This window comes from Mastigoproctus giganteus, chromosome 10, assembly GCF_048544385.1.
Source record: "Mastigoproctus giganteus isolate SK-2022 chromosome 10, ASM4854438v1, whole genome shotgun sequence".
NCBI lineage: Eukaryota > Metazoa > Arthropoda > Arachnida > Uropygi > Thelyphonidae > Mastigoproctus > Mastigoproctus giganteus.
The window spans coordinates 176,269,234-176,286,608 of record NC_143584.1 but is presented as its reverse complement, the minus strand read 5'-3'; the positions used below and the strand labels follow the sequence as shown (position 1 = coordinate 176,286,608).

The 17,375-nt window shown below is 35.2% G+C and overlaps 1 protein-coding gene across 1 annotated transcript in view; it reads right to left on the bottom strand.

Moving 5' to 3' along the window:
• Positions 1 to 4,083: 4,083 nt before the first annotated feature.
• Positions 4,084 to 17,375, bottom strand: part of Nmt (N-myristoyl transferase) — a 128,084-nt gene continuing 114,792 nt past the window's right edge. Inside the window, exons 10-13 of the mRNA XM_090383529.1 lie at positions 13,938 to 14,036; positions 9,320 to 9,484; positions 8,482 to 8,619; positions 4,084 to 4,766 (exon numbers count right to left, since the gene is read on the bottom strand). Coding sequence (XP_090239655.1) covers positions 4,746 to 4,766; positions 8,482 to 8,619; positions 9,320 to 9,484; positions 13,938 to 14,036 — 423 coding nt within the window. The 3' untranslated portion in view covers positions 4,084 to 4,745. The remainder of the gene's footprint in view (positions 4,767 to 8,481; positions 8,620 to 9,319; positions 9,485 to 13,937; positions 14,037 to 17,375) is intronic.

The following is a 17,375-nucleotide window of genomic DNA, read 5'->3' as shown; positions in this document are numbered from 1 at the left end:
TTAGTATGTAACTATATTTTTTGAATGCTATCCATCCAATATTTATACTTCTCTTGACTTCCAGCCATTTATTATTCTTACAGCTAATGACTTGTCCCAGATAAGTATATGACTCCACCTTTTCAATTACCGCTCCTTCAATCATTATATCCCTTTCTGTGGGATACTTGTTCATCATTACTTTTGTTTTAGCCATATTCATCTTTAGTCCAAAATCCTTACTAACTCTGCATAACTGATTAAGATTTTCCTCTAATCCTTTGGGATCGTGGCTTATGACCACAATGTCATCTGCAAATCTTAAATGGTTTAGATACTCTCCATTCACATTGACTCCTTTCTGCGACCAGTCTAATCTTCTGAAAAAGTAAACGACTTCGAAGATATTGTGTCTCCTTGTCAAACTCCTTTCTCAATTTTAAATTTGCTACTCTCTTTGTCTAGTAAAGGAGGTAGCGTTCTCATATATTTTCTTCAAAATCATAATTTATCTCCTTTCTTATGTAGCAAAACTATGATTGCATTATTCCAATCCTTAGGCATATCACACCTTTTCTAATGCATTTTGTGAAGTCTTACCAGTTTTTGTGTCATGTCTCTTCTTCCCAATTTTAACAAATCTACAGTAACTTCATCTTCCCCTGGGGCTTTCTGAGTCTTCATTTTCTTCAACGCATGTTCTACCTCATCAGATATGTTACTAATTTGCAATCCATCTTCCCCACTGCTGGCATCATTCCCTTGCTCCTTGTATAATTCTCTATAGTAGTCTTCTGCTATTTATAAGTACACCATCACTATTCTTCAGTTTCAGTATCATTTGTCTTTCTGTATTACTGCTCATGGCTGCTGATTTAAGTCCTTTGTTTTCCCTTAATGTGTGTTCTACTTTTCTTGTGTTAAATCTTCTTATGTCCTCTGAGTCTCTTTCTAATGGCTTTGCATAACTCAGTATACTTGATTTTCTCCTTGTCAGTATTTATCTTGCCCTTCATTTGTCGTCTTCGGTTCATCATGACAAGTGTTTCTTGACTAATTTTTTCTTCTATGGATTTATTTTTACCTATAGGTTTCTTGGGCTTTATCACTTTCAGAAAGTTGTAATATTCCTCATCAATATCTTGGTCCTGAGCCGTCTGCAGAAGCTCAAATTTGTTCTAAGTTCCAGAACGTACTGCTTTTTCTCCTCTTCTGTTATCTCAAAGGCCTTCATATTATTTACTTGAGTCAGTTTTTTTCCTTTCTTTTCTTACATCTATATCAAGTGTGCATCTTACCATTCTGTGAGCACTTCCAACATTTACCTTGTTCAGGATGGTAACTTGATTTACGATATATCTTCTGTTAGTGATGAAGTTGACTTCATTAGTTGTTAATCCATTTGGGCTCTTCCATATCCACTTGCTGTTCACTCTTTTCTTGAAAAAAGTGTTCATTACTGACAATCCTTGATATTCTGCAAATTCCACAAGTCTGATTTCTTTCACCAATTCCAAAATTTCCTATTGTTCCCCTTTCTGCGCTGTTTTGTCTCTTTCTAACCGTAATATCAAAGTCCCCCATAATGATAGTGTAGTGGGTTTTCTGCTCATCTAGAAGACTCTCAATTTCAGTGTACATTTCTTCAACCTCTTCATCATCATGGCTCGATGTTGATGCATAAATCATTATAACCTTTAACTTGTACCAGAAATCCTGAGTAGTAGTCTTAACACCCTTGGTGATGTACTTTTGAATTACAAAATGTTGTTTTTTTATATCTTTATGGACCAGAAAGCCAACTCCACCTTTGCTCCTTTCACTGTTTCCATTGGTGAACAGCAGATTTCCACTTGATGAACTTATAAGTGATTCATTTCTTCTTCTTGTTTCAGCCAAACTGATGATATTCCAATTCACATTTTTAATTCCTTTTCCAGCTCTAATATCCTGTCTTCACCGATGAGAGATCTTATGCTGTAACAGGCCAAGTTCAGTTTCCGTGCATGGCAGTCTGGTCGTACCCCAGAGATTCTTAGGACCTTCTGCTTCCACTCTGATCCTCTCACTGCCGTAAAAAGGAGAGTGAAAGCCGCCTGGGATTGAGGGCCATTTGTCGGGTTTGGTCTTTTCCTCTTCATGCTGACCAGGCATCTTGAAGAGAACCACTCTACACATTCATTGCCACCTAAGTGACGTAACAGGGCTTACTACTGAGAAGGTGTGCGTGAGTGGATTTTAGGGAGGCAGGCCAACTGGAACTCCGAAATCTGAAATAGAAAGATATTGGATCCATCAGTGTTTTAGACTGAGTGTCTGATAACACAGAGAATGCCCATTCTCCTCTAAGCCCTTCATGCTCTGCAATGATGCTTTTCCTAAAAAAGAGATTCAGAGCAGAAAAATGGAAAAAAGTTTATAAAAACATGTCTAATTCTGTCTGGTTACAGAGCTATGGCTGTTTGAATTTTAAAAAAAAATTGCTGTACAGTTGGAAAAAATAAAATAAGTAAGAAAATGTGTATTCACTATGAATAAATGCTATATTAGGTATGCTATATTCTTCAACTGAAAATTCCATAGCTCTGTAAATCAACCAAAATCAAACTTTGTTTCTTGTTTTTTGATCTTGAAAGTATGCTCCACATATGAAATGATCTGTTCAAGTTTTTGGACTAAATATATTTTTTAAAAAATGTGAAATTTTAAATTAGAGAAGAGTATATAGGATAGAAATAAAAGTAGCACAATCCAGCTAGGATTCAAGCTTCACTGACAGAATATGGCCAACAATTCATTCAACTTTGCCTCCCTCTTAATGATGTGGCACGTAGAAAAAAAAATTTTCTGGGCATCAAAAACCATAATAAATTAATGCCAGAGCTTTTAAATGTTTGTAGTGAGATTAAAATTTTGAAGATGCTAGTAAAGATGATGCAATACAAATGAAAAAAATTTTAATGAATTTTTTTCACAAAAGATTACTGATATTTCCCAATATGTACAACTTGGACAGAATTTAGTTTATATTTAACATCCCTAATTAAACACAAAAGAAATCACAGCACAGTTAGTTCTATCTTCTTTGGAAGAGTGAAAAGAGCTTAACTGTAATTTATTACCAATAAGCTATTTCCAAATAATAAAAAAAAAAAAAAATAAATAAAAAATTCTTCACATAAATCAGTGGCAAGGTTTTAAGAAAATTAACTACCTCGAGATTTGACATACAGGGAGGTCTACTAAGGAATCTCCTATATTTAATTTTATAGGCTTTCAAAAAGAATATTTGTGCATTAAACATTACCACAAGGGTAAAATACAATCTGATTAAAATTTAAAAAGCTCCTTCCTTAAAAACAAGTAATTTGCAACATGTAATTTACCATTTTTTGTACTGCTGTTTACCATTCAAATTAATCATTTAGTGACATTTCATTACCAAAAAGCTATTATTGATTACATGGCACACACAAAAAAAAAAAGTAATCAGAAAGTCTCTTAATTCAGAGTTTTCTAACATTTGGCACAGTAAGCAAACAATAGCTTTTCAAAGCTCCCTTAAAATTAAAATACAGTGTTAATCTATACTAACAATATAGTATCTGGAACTTTAATATAATAGCAAATTAAGATCATTTTAACATGTAAAAAACAAAAAAGTTCAGGCAGTTACTAACATCATTAAACTCTAATTAAAACCTGCCAAATCCTTTAATATCGTTAATAATTAAAACATTTGGTTTTTAATTTTTCATTTCCAAAATGCATTTTTATAAACTTCAAAATATGATAAATGAAAACATTCCAGATTAGCATAACTTAGATATCATGATGATATGATCTGCAGATATTTGAAATCACAAATATGAAAAAAGTGCTTCATATAATTAAAATAAGACATCTCAATATCAGTTCTATAAAATACAACTTAACAGTTTTATCATGATTCACCAACATAAGAACTAAACAGGATCAAAAACACATTTCTAAATTTATCTATTATTATATATTATTGAATTTATATTTAGAAAAAAAAACTTTCAAAGAACTTCAAAACTTTTGAAGTCTATTGCAAATTTAATGAGGAATTTTAATCAGTCCATCACAGAAATGATAAATAAGTGTTACTGACTTCAAATAATTTTTGTTGTTGTTATATCCTCAGAATAACTCCAACAGAAGCACATCAGAAATAGTTAAACCTGATTTTAACGCAACTAATGTTCTTGGTGGTAAATTCAGATGCCAAACATCTTATTTTCTGTTACAGAATTTGATTAGAAACTTTTGCACTGTCCAGTAGTTCAACATATCTTCCTCTTTATTTTCCACACACACGCACACAGACAGGCACATCCTGTTTTTTTTTCAGCCAATAAACACCGACGACTTGGCAACATGATTCTGTATAACAGTTTGCTGCACCGACAGTATGTATGTGTGTGTATATATATACTTATATATATATATATTTATTTATTTAAATAGTTACATTCTCCACTTAGTGCACTAAGTTATAAGAATGGTATATTACAATCTTGATGTGGTTTTAATATCACTTGTTCAATGCTAAAATCTGCTCTACAACAAAGCTGTGACTGGAAAACAGTAGTTAGAATACTGACATTCCTGATTTGTACAAGGCAACACTGGACAAGCAGTAAGCAAGGAAAATTTTGGAAACTATCTCCTTACTGGGCGATATGCTTATTTCCTGGATGACAAACTGCTTGTTTCCGGCTACAAATTGTAATGAGCCATCTCTATTGTAAGACTAGACCAATCTGCAAAAATGAAATTAAATTTAGAATCACATTATATTTTAAAATACATATGTAGAGGTGAAAAAATGTGAGGAGTGACCAGCATAGAAGCCACAAATAAGGAATACTTAAAATAATTTTATTTATCAGCATAATCTTAAAGTTCAATGTACTTGACCACAAATGTGATCCTTCAATCAAGGTAAACAAAAAAAAAGTCAGTGAGGCCCTGATCTGGTGAAGAGGACAGGTAATCAATGATTTAATATCTAGCTTTATGAATGGCAACTATTGCAATATGAAATTTGTGAACTGGTGCATTACCCTGATGGAACAAAACTTTATGCAACTTTCTCCTCCCCTCTTAATTCCCATAAACAGTTTCCAGGCTAAACTTATATGTATATGCATGATAAAAAAAAAATGTGAATTATGGCTTTTTGACTCCATTTTAGTATTTTTAGGCATATGGCACAAGAAATTATTTATTATTTTTAGTATTAGTCATGCAGTGCAAGAAATTAACAATAAAAAAATACCTATTTTATTTCCTCCTAATGTAGGTGTCTATCCAGCTAACCTCAACTACCCATGAAGGAAACTTATCCCAACTCGCTGGCTAAAATTTAACTGCCTGCATTGTAATCTAAACCTCTTTTCTCCATAATTTGAATTTATAGCTCCTAGTTCCAGAATCATCTATAAACTCAAAAAAATTTTGCCCTCATTCATTTTACTTTCACCTCTCAAAGCCTTATACACCTCAATCAAGTCTCCTCTAAGTTTAGTCTTTCAACTCCATAGCCCACATTAAGTCTTTCCGTATGGATGCCCTTTTGCCAATCTCACCAGGCAACATTGCCTATCTTTAGATCCTTTCAAGAAGCTCGACTTTTTTTTTTAGGCCCTCTCCTCCACATTACTTGAACAGTGTTCCAAGTAAATGTTAGATAAATTATTGATAGGACACCATGGGTCTTCCTTGTCACCTGTCCACACCATAATTCAAAATTCCTTCCTTCTTATACTGTCATTAGTTCACCGCCAAACGGATAAGTTATTCTGGGGTTGCTTTTCTGCAAGCTGCATGCATTTTGCTGCATCAAAACATAGCTACCATTTTTTTGTTTCTCAAGTCTAAGTCATCCTGAAGAAGCTCTGCTTGGCAATGGTCATTAACTACTCTACCAATCTTGATATCATCTGCAAATTGACATTACACCCTCAATCCCCTCACTGATGTCATTTAAGAAAATCAAAAACAACAATGATCCCAGTACCAAATCTTGGGCACCACCTTTTCACATTAGGCCAATATGAGAATAACCATTTACCACAACCCTCTGCATCTTGCCCTTCAGCCACCCTGTGACCCATCTAAGAATTTTCCCTGATTTCAGCATGATCCAGCTTATACAGTAACTTCTCATGTAGGACTGAGTCATGCTTTGCAGAATCCAAGTAACAATTTCAAAATTATTTCCTACATCCAGCTCAATGAGAGAGAGAGACTGTCAAACTAGCTAACCAGGTCAATTAAACATGATTTTCCCTTTACAAAACCATCCTGTGTTTTTCTTCAGAAGTCATCTGTCTACAGGGTATCTGATAAGTCACTCTGTATTTTTAAATTATCATAACTTCATGTTTTAGCCAATGGGTGAGCAATGTATTGTTTACATTATATTGAAACCAGCTATTGAAGCAGAAGGCAAAAATAGTATAATTCACATGTATAATTCCCAAACTGCTCAACTACAAGTTCGAAAGTTTTTAAAATATAATTTTATTACATGGACATTGTACAATTGTTTACATATCTCTTTACTTTACACTCCCTTATTATCTATCCCCCCCCCCCCGTAACACTACTCTTAAATACCATTAGCTTGAAAACATAAAGTAAGCCTAAGGGGCTCCTCTATAGAAATTGATTCTAAAAAGTGCTCTGCGGGTCAAAAAGGTTGGGAATTGCTGACTTAGAGAATGCAGATGGGTGAGGTGAAATTAAAAGAAATGTTTCTATAGATTGCAAGAAGCATGCAGGCATGATGACCATTTATGTAGGAATTAATATATATATATATTTTTTTTTTTTTCTTTTAAATAATTTTTATAGCCGTAAGATGTGATTTTGGTGATCTCCCAAACTCCATGACCATGTTTACATTACAAAACTGTTACTGCCATTTACACAACAGTTTGTTTTTAGAAATAATATTGTTACAATATCTTTTGTAAATGTATATTTGACCAAGTAAAAAATGTTTATATAAAAAAGTCCTACTGGTTGTGTTATGAATATCTGCATAATTGTAAATAAAATCAAGCCACTAAGTCTGAAAAATTGACCAGTTAGATAACAATAGTTTTATACAAAAATATATTATTTCCATATGAATATATTCTAGTATTACAGTACTTTTGAATTATAAGCAGAGAAAAAATTTGGTGAGAAATATTCATAAATGCCAGGTTTCTGGGTGTATTCCTGAAATTTTTATTATGGTGGGTGGGGTGGTATATAAATCACTATGTCTAACATGCTGTTAGTGCCTAAAATCACACAAAGTATTTAAGTTACATTATACACATATTTTATTATTTTTTTAAATAAGCATTAATGATATTATAGTATCAATTGCTGACTAGAAAATAAAAATTCAATGCCAACATTTGTGAATGCCTGCACTATAATCTTTTTATTATTCTGGGGACTATGCAGGTCTGCTACTGTGCATTTGTTACTTACTGAGCATATCAAATTTTGTACTGTTAGCAATAGCAGCACAAAATTTGATATACCCAGTAAGTAGGTGCTTTAAACTAAAAAATGGGGAGTCTCACACTGCATTTAGGAGAGGGTGAGGGAAATTAGTGAATAAAACAGTGGTGCTGAAGGAGGGAAAACTAAATAGCTGAAAATCAAGAGTAAACTGATATTTTCAACTAAAAGGTTTTAAGCATAGACCATATACTGCATTGCCTTTTTTTTTTTTTTTTTAAGTCCTTTCTAACTCTTTAAGTATCTTGATAATAAAATGCACAAGTTACACTGGTTTGGAATATTTAAAAAAATAAATAAATAAATTGCTGTCTATATCCCATTGAAAACAAAAGTTAATCTTTGCAAAGTATATTATCTGTAACACAAATATGGGGTTTTAATGTGGTGTTTTCACTTGTGTGCTTGCAGTGCTACCTTTAACAGCCTACATAGTGGCTACACATGTTCTTCCCTAAACATACAGAAGAAGACCTAGTTTCATTTCTTCAAGCTAAGAGTTACCCTTTTTGGGCTTTTTTTTTTTTTTTTTTTTTTTTCACACCACAATTAGTCGGTCAGTCTCAGGAAAAGGTTGCATATTGTCCCCTCCAAGAAACTCAGGTTTTTCATTCCACAAAAAAATGACAGAATAGATACAATTTATACATGATATACTGATGCTTATTGAGCCTAGTTGCAAAGTCCTTAGCCTGAATAACTCAACTCATTTTCTTTAAATATCTATATGCACTTATCTAAAACATTTCTGCATTAAGCCATCCAGAAAGTTTAGGAAGGGGGAGATGGAATTATGAATTCAGACTTATGTGGACAATGATTGAGCAAGAGATATGAGCAATAATAACAAGTGGCAGTCTCAGGAAAAGTTAAAAATGAATATGTGTGAAATTTCAATTAACTATAAATATATAAATAAATAAATGTAATAGAAAGGGAAAATATATTTACTTTGTTTGGAGGCATGGGTGGACACCTCCAGTTATACAAGTAATATTGTAAATTGCCATCGCCAATACCAAATTTTAATTTTTCTAGAAACTCCTTGTTGTCCATCAAATCAAGGGCATTGAAGACATCATAGCCTGCCTAAAGAAGAAAGAAAACTTCAACAATGCAAGCAGCAGTTTCTACAAGTTTAACAATGAAAAATTCAAAGCTAATTCTGAATGTGTATGCCCAAAAAAAAAAAAAATAAATAAAAAAGGGCAAAAACTGAAGCAGGCATATAAATATATGCCTGCTTATATTTATATGCTAATATAAATATACTAATATATTCATATGCCAATATAAATATACTAATATATTTATATAAATAACTAACAGAACAAGAGAGATACTCTGATACCATCAGATTACAAACTAAAATCACTAATCACTCCTTTAATTAGAATTTTTAGGATTTCTTAACTTTTATAAATCTTAAAAAAAAAAAAACTTGGAAGTATCATGCTTTCTCAAGTGAAATTTTTCATACATAACCTACAGTATGCCGTTTCAAAATATAAAAGCAAATGTACCGAAATTCCAATCGAAATATACTAAAGCTTAAAAATAAAAGAATATGCTTCAGAGGTTATATTACTTCTCCAACCAGTCCTAAAATAAGTAACACTGCACTCAATTACACATAGAAACTTACTGCTGACAATTCTAATTGCTTCAACAAAGTAAATTTTGAGAAATAAAATGTCTCACATATTTTTAAAGTAAAAGGTAAATTCACGAGGACTTCATTTAGAAACTTTTGGGTCAAGGAAAGTAATAATACAAGAGAGGAACTTACATTTTTTGCAATGATAAGAGCATCTTGCATGAGGTCATTGAGAGGTGTGCCATCACTCACATTGTAAAAGGCATAAGCTGCCTTGAGGCTTTTATGTACAGGATGGTGCATTACAGTAGAAGGCAAGGTATAGAAGCTGACAAAATCAGTGATGACTCCATTTTTCTGGAATGATAACAAACAAATAGTCCATAAACACAAAAGTATAAAAATATAGATGTACAATATACATTTTAAACTAAGTACAGTCATTTCTCAATTTACTGACTTTTCAAAAATATTTAATGTTTAAAAATAGCTACAGTTTATAATAATTATACAATTTCAATTGTAGCTAATTTTCTACCATAAACTAACTATTTTTAAAAAAAAAAAACATTAAATTAACTTTATATTTTTCTATATTGCAACAATATAATATAAAACTGTTTTACTGACTTAGCCAGTTTTAAAAACAATCAAAAATATAAAAATAAAATGAAAAATGGTATAAAATGAAAGCAGAAATTAAAATAATTCAGTAACAAGAGCAAAAAGAACAAAAGATAAACGCATGAAATATAGTGGTTCTGTACTGTAACATTTATTCATTTACATTTACTATGCAATCAATAAGCATTTAAAATACTTTCTATACCAAAATAATTTTTGGTATTGTATAACATAAAATACAAAAAATTTACTTTTTTTTTAAATGTATATTCTACATGAAATATCCTACTAATTATCATCTTGGAACCTTGGCCCTTGAATTAAACCCCTCCTGTTTCGTTATTCATTAGGAATAATTAGCTCTTAATTAACATGCTTTTAATTTATGAATCATCTTTCAGAAACTGTCACATAAATTAGAAATGCTTCTTGGTTCTGGAAACATGCTAATCTGAATATATAAAATGTAATACCAAGACTTTTTTACACATTGAAAAGAGGTGATCATCTCATTGTACAAAGCAATGGGTTCAGTAGCATCTGGAATACTATATAAAGGCTTAGAAACATCACTTTAGGAAGCACTGGGCATCTGCATGGTGACTCAACAGAATACCCAGCACAGGGCCAAACTGACTTTCTCTGTAAGGATCCAGACTTCAATTCGAGGGCTCCCCTCCACCATGGTCAGGGTTGCTACACCACATACCATCCCTCTTGACATTCTTGTGATCTTAATCCATCTAGCTCAGCGTTTCCTAAACTGTGTTCTGCGAAACACTAGTTTAGTGTTCCGTGAAAAATCGTAATTAATAATAAAAAAAATAATAAATATTGCATATTTGTAGCTTACACTATTTTTGTATCATTATAATTTTTTACATAATTTTTTTTTTGGTTATTAATATACCAGCATAGACTAATAATCAAATAGACCGTGGAACACCTTATTTTGGCAGGCTTTTGCATAGAGGTAATGATATCTACAAAAAATTAGCAATGTAGTGATCTAATATGCCATTCATATGCAATTTAGCCAGGAGTACATGGGTTGGGACAGGGGGAAGTGAATGATATCATAACTAAACTCACTTGTATAAATTTTTTTTTGATAATTATTAGTATTTCTAAATATTATTATTAAAATAAATGACCATGGATTTGTGATTGAAAAAAAAAAAAAACTAGTATTGCAATTGTGGTCAATGAAAACGAACACAGTATTGTCACACTTCAAAGTGAGGATGAACAATCACAGCCTTTTATTCCCCAAAAATCCAAAGTGAAAAAACAGGAACCAACTAATAAAAGACCAAAACGAAAGTATGATGACAGTTATTTGAATTTCGGCTTTACATGTGTTGGAAATAAAGATGCTCCTGATGCACAGTGTGCCATATGTAATAAAATATTAGCAACAGTTCTTTGGCTCTCACTAAACTTGAGTTTCATAAATATATTGCAAGATGAAAAGTGTTCCATGACTAAAAAAGTTTGGGAAACACTGATCTAGCTTACCACTAACTTTAACTGCTTTCAGTAAATGAAGTAAAATACAAGTTATGAAAATAATGTCAGAAGGCATGCACTAACTATCCAGTGTCCATTAATGACCTCTCCTTTAGGTCTCTGGAACAATTTATCCCCTATGTATTTCCTAAAAATACAACCTATAGAAGTGAAAATTAAACATTCAGCATGGTATGTCAAAAATTTTTTACGTCTTGCCTTGCTTTGCCATAACCCAAATTCTTGCAGAGAATTCACCAAATTGTGCAACAATTTGGTGAAACAAATCTCGCAATTGTACTAACAAGATTTGTTAGTACAATTTAGCGAGAGCCAAATTGTACTAACAAAAGAGCTAAGCAAACCTTTAGTCATCATTATAAGAGTATTCTTGGGTTCAGTGGAGGTCACTACAGAATGAAGATATGCAAATGTCTCCCTATTCACAAAGGAGAATGAAAGAGCAAAGTGACTAGTTGCAGACCTGTAAGCATGAATTCTGTTCCAGGGAAAATAATAGAGTCAGTGGTTAAAGAAGTAATGCAGAATCACCTTGAGAAGAATGCAGTTACAAATGGCAATCAGTGCAAGGATTGGTTAAGAGATTTTGGTTGGACTGGTTAGATGTTGTCTGACCTAGTCATTGCTACTGTGACAAAGCAATGAAGAAACTGTATGCAAAAATAAGCAACACATGAAAGATTTCTGTACAAACTGGAGCAGTGTAGCATTAGGGACAAGTTAGTATTGTAGAAAAAGAGATGTTTGAGTTGCAGAAGACAGAATAATTAATAATGGACAATGCTCTTCTTGTCTTAATGTTATTAGTGTAGTCCCTCAAGGTTCGGTGCTAGTCTCTTATTATTTTAAATATTTATTAATAATGGCTAATGAAGACATATTGAAGTTTGCTGATGATACAAAGGTTAGCAAAGTTGCTGATAACAGAATGAGTAACAGGTAGAGATACGATTTTTTTTTTTTTTTTTGCTTATGTTATACAGGGTGTCTCAAAAATATTGGTACAAACGTTTAGGGGAGGTAGGTAACATCTAAAGGAATGTGAATTGCATAGGAACCCATAACCGGAAACGTCACCGTAAGTCGGTAGACGGCGCTGTTCATCAGTTCGCGAGAGAGAAAATTTCTGCTTTACTCATTCAAGCAGTAGTCGCCGCACGAAGAGCATGCATCGATATACGAACTGTGAGCTGGCAGACATGCACCTAGTGTAAGGATTAGCAGAGGGCAATGGACGAGCCGCTCAACGAATTTATGGAGAACACTTCCCAGACAGACATGTACCGGACCACCATTTGTTTGCACATGTGCATCAAAATTTGTGCGATTATGGGTCATTTAGAGGTAACAGAAGTAGTGCGGGCAGACCACGTTCGATGAGAACTCCCGCCATGGAAGAAAGTGTGTTAAATGCCGTCCAGAATAATCCTACTACCAGCACACGTGCCGTTGCCTCTGCCTTAGGAGTGTCTCGTTGCAGTGTACAGAGTGTCTAGCACGACGATTCCTTACACCCCTTTCATCTCCAAAGGGTTCAGTTACTGCTCCCCCAAGATCATCCTGCACGTGTGGCTTTTGCGCAGTGGTTTCTCCAAGAAAGTGTTCAAGACTTGAATTTTCCAGCCTATGTTTTGTTAACGGTGAGGCTTATTTCACTCGGGAAGGCTTATTCAATCAGAACAATGCTCATGTGTTGGCTCATGACAACCCACACGGTGTGCGCCCCCATGCGGCACAACATCGCTTCGCAATAAATGTGTGGGCAGGTATGGTCGGTGACTGCTTAGTCGGCCCATACCTGTTACCATCCCACATGAACTCTGCTAAATATCGGATCTTTCTTGAACAAGTTCTACCAGGGTTACTTGACGATGTTCCAGCAAATGTGAGACGCAACATTTGGTTTCAACATGACGGGGCGCCTGCCCATTATGGAAGGTGTGTTCGTGACCATTTGAACAGGTGTTTTGGGCGTCGATGGATTGGCCGGGTGGACCCGTTGCCTAGCCCCCATGCTTACCCGATTTATCGAGCCTTGATTTCTTTCTGTGGGGGGCCCCTCAAATCTATTGGGTATGAATCGCCTGTGGAGACGGAAATGGATCTCGTGGCAAGACTCATCTGCGTTGCTGCTACTGTCAAAGAAACTCCAGGTGTGTTCGACCATGTCCGCCAATCCATGCCGCATTGGTGCCATGCATGCATCGCGTCTCATGGTGGAACCTTCGAGCATCTGTTGTAACATCATGAAATGCATCCATCTTGTACTCCATTGTTAATATTATGTCAAATAAATGTTTGCCACTAATTACTGTCTTGTGTCATTTCTGCTTGTTGTGCCTCTGCTACTACTTTCCCATGACATTTCCGGTTATGGGGTCCTATGCGATTCACATTCCTTTAGATGTTACCTACCTCCCCTAAACGTTTGTACCAATATTTTTGAGACACCCTGTATAAGCTTGTTTCTTTGCATTACTTCCCACTACTAATACTACATAAAAAAAAAGTCAAGAACATAATTTTATTTATTTATGCTTGCTATTAACTTGTTAAACTAAAGCAACATATTCTAAAAATTTATTCATACCAATTATAAATTTTGCAAAAAATAAATATCCATTTATTTAACAAAATTTTCATGCACCAACCTTACCTCCACTATATAGCTGTCAACAATATCTGGACGGGGAACAAACCAATGCCGAAATTCTTCCTCTGAGAAAACAGGCGCAAGATCAAATTTCTTAAGAAACTAAGAAATAAAAGTTTTCAATAAAGAATGATCAAACTTTCTTTTCTATTAAATAAAATTTATGTATATAATAAAAATATACTTCAAGCCCACTCATTTCAAAATCATGATTAATTGCTTCAACTACATTTAGCATGCTCAGTAATAAATGAAAGTAATATATGATGAAAGTATTTCAATATATAGCTTTTGAATGGTCAAAAACATAACTTTTCTTGACTTTTCAAATCCAATGCCTATTGTTAGTAGAAACAATTCAAAAACTGATGCAATCAAAAGAAATTAAAAAACTCGACAAAATCAACACAAAGCCAAAAAATTGTGGAATTTCCAAAAGAAAATCCTAATTATCTCACTCTGCCAGTTAAGGATTCACCCCAGATGCCCAGCCCAGACCACAGGGAGGTAGAGCAGAGATGAGTGATTATTGCACTAATTCTATACAGAATTTAAATGTGCTGAGTACAGTGTATACATTTTGTCATTTTAATAGCCATCAGCTTTGTTGCCCACTAGACTCTCTGCCCATATGTCACACAGATATAAGGGATGCAGAACTGGAATTTGGGGAGTACAATGTCTACAAAAAGGATAGACAGGATAGGAAGGGGGGAGGGGTTATGCTATTAATTAAGAAACACATAAAAACCAAGGAAGTGAAGCCAGTCGACATCGCTGGACAGTGCAGTGTTAAGTCAGTTTGGTGTGACATAAGCATTGGGAGATCAAAATTGAGAGTAGGAGTGTGCTATAGGCCTAATGACTCTGATGAGTATAATAAGAAACTGTACAGGGAAATAGAGTGGGCCAGTAAATCAGAGAGTCTTATAATGGGAGATTTTAATTTCCCAGATATTGACTGGAATTTGGGGGCTGGTCACTCACACACTAGCAGGGCTTTTGTGGATTTATTGGATGATTGTTTTCTACATCAGCATGTTCGGGAGGCAACTAGAGGGAGTAATACTCTTGATTTGATTATCAGCAGTGATTCTTCATGCATTAAGAATCTGCAGATAAATGAACCACTAGGTGGCAGTGATCACAGTGTGCTGAAGTGGGATTTACTCAAAGAGGTAACTACCATTAGGGGTAAAGGGAAGGGTTATTACTTCCGTAAAGGTGACTACGATGGACTGAGACAGTATTTAAATTCTATACAGTGGGACCAACTGATGATGTTACCAACAGCAAATTCAAAATGGGAAGCACTCAAAGAACTTATCTTGGAAGCTACTAGGCTTTACATACCAACTAAGAAATATTGTTCAAGGTTTAGGCCAAAATGGATGTCAGATGAATTAATGAGGCATATGGCAGAGAAGAAAAATGCATGGGATACTTACAAATTAACACACGACACAGAAGCCTATGATAGATACAAGTTGATATGCAACAAAGTTACAAAGGAGGTTAGGCAGGCGAAGGCAGATTACGAGAAATCCTTGGCAAGGGATGCAAAGAAAAACAGCAAAGAGTTCTTTACTTATGTAAACTCTAGAAGGAAGGGGATGAATCAGATTGGTCCACTTGATATTGACGGGTCAACTGTTGATGATCCTGCTCAGGTAGCTAACAAACTAAATGAATATTTTGCATCGACATTCACACATGAGGAGTTATTCAGCGAGGGGAATGCCAGAGGTGTATTCAACTCTAGCAGTAAGCTACAGAATCTTGAAATAACTGGGAGTAAAGTGGAGGAGAAACTGTTGAAGATAAACACAAGAAAGGCACCCGGGGTGGATGGGATCTATCCAGTTATATTAAAGGAGGCAGCAAAGGAAGTAAGCAAACCCTTAGCCATAATTATGAGAGCTTCCTTGGATATATATATATGGTAGTTGTTGGCGCATCGGCTTCTGTGGCCATATTGCACCTCCCAAGGTTTTTGCAGTACTTTGATCCAAGCCCGAGGAGGGAATCGAACCCGCGACCTTTGGGTTGCCGGGGAGGTACTTTACCCACTCGGCTAGCCCGGTCGGCCGCTTCCTTGGACTCAGGGGAGGTACCCATAGACTGGAAATGTGCAAATGTGACCCCAATTCACAAAGGAGGATCAAAGCCTGACACAAGTAATTATAGACCTGTGAGCTTAACTTCTGTTCCAGGAAAATTAATGGAGGCACTGGTTAAAGAAGCACTGCAGGATCATTTAGACAAGATTTCAGTTATAGCTCGGACACAGCATGGTTTTGTTAAGGGGAAGTCTTGCCTGACCAATTTGATTGGATACTATGATGCAATCACAAAAGAACTGGATGCAGGGAATAGCTTTGATATTATATACTTGGATCTTAGAAAGGCTTTTGATACTGTTCCACATGGAAGACTGCTACACAAATTGGAGCAGTGTGACATTGGAGGCAAATTGCTGCTATGGATAAAGGGGTGGTTGAGGGGGAGAAGACAGAGAGTGGTAATCAATGGACACTGCTCATCGTGGACTAATGTTATTAGTGGAGTCCCTCAGGGCTCAGTGTTGGGTCCATTATTGTTTTCTGTATTTATAAATGATATTGATGATGGTATATCAAGCTTAATGTCCAAGTTTGCAGACGATACAAAGGTTTTCAGGGTTGTCAAGGACACTACTGACACTATGCTGCTGCAACAGGATCTAGAAAGGTTGAGCAGATGGGCTGAGAGGTGGCAAATGAAGTTTAACATTGACAAATGTAAAGTACTACACATGGGAAACAGCAACCCCAGAGCAATGTATCAACTCTGTGGTACTACACTGACAGTGGTAGAGAATGAAAGGGACTTGGGGGTGGTTGTGCAGGCAGATATGAAGTTCTCTGAGCAGTGCAGACGGGCTGCAAGAGTAGCTCATGGAGTATTGTCAATGATATACAGGAATTTTTCCAGCAGGGATAAGGAGGTGATTATTCCCTTGTATAAGGCAATGGTCAGGCCACACCTAGAGTACTGTATACAGGTCTGGAGGCCTCATTTCAAGAAGGATGTAGAGCTGCTGGAACGAGTACAGAGAAGGCCAACAAGATTAGTGAATGGAACAAAGGGGTGCTCTTACGAAGAAAGGCTTAAGTTTTGCAAATTACAGTGTCTGGAGACTAGGCACCAGCGAGGTGATCTGATAGAGGTTTATAAAGCCTTGAATGGTTTGAGCATGCTCAATGCTGATGGGATTCTTCCTCTAGCTCAGAATAATCACCTGAGAGGGCATAAATTCAAATTGAGGAAAGACAGATGTAGGATAGAAGTGCGGAAATTTGCCTTTAGCCAGCGGGTGGTTGGTTGGTGGAACAGACTTCCATCCCTTGTCGTGGAGGTTGATAGCCTAAATAAGTTTAAGGCTCAGCTGGACAGGTATTT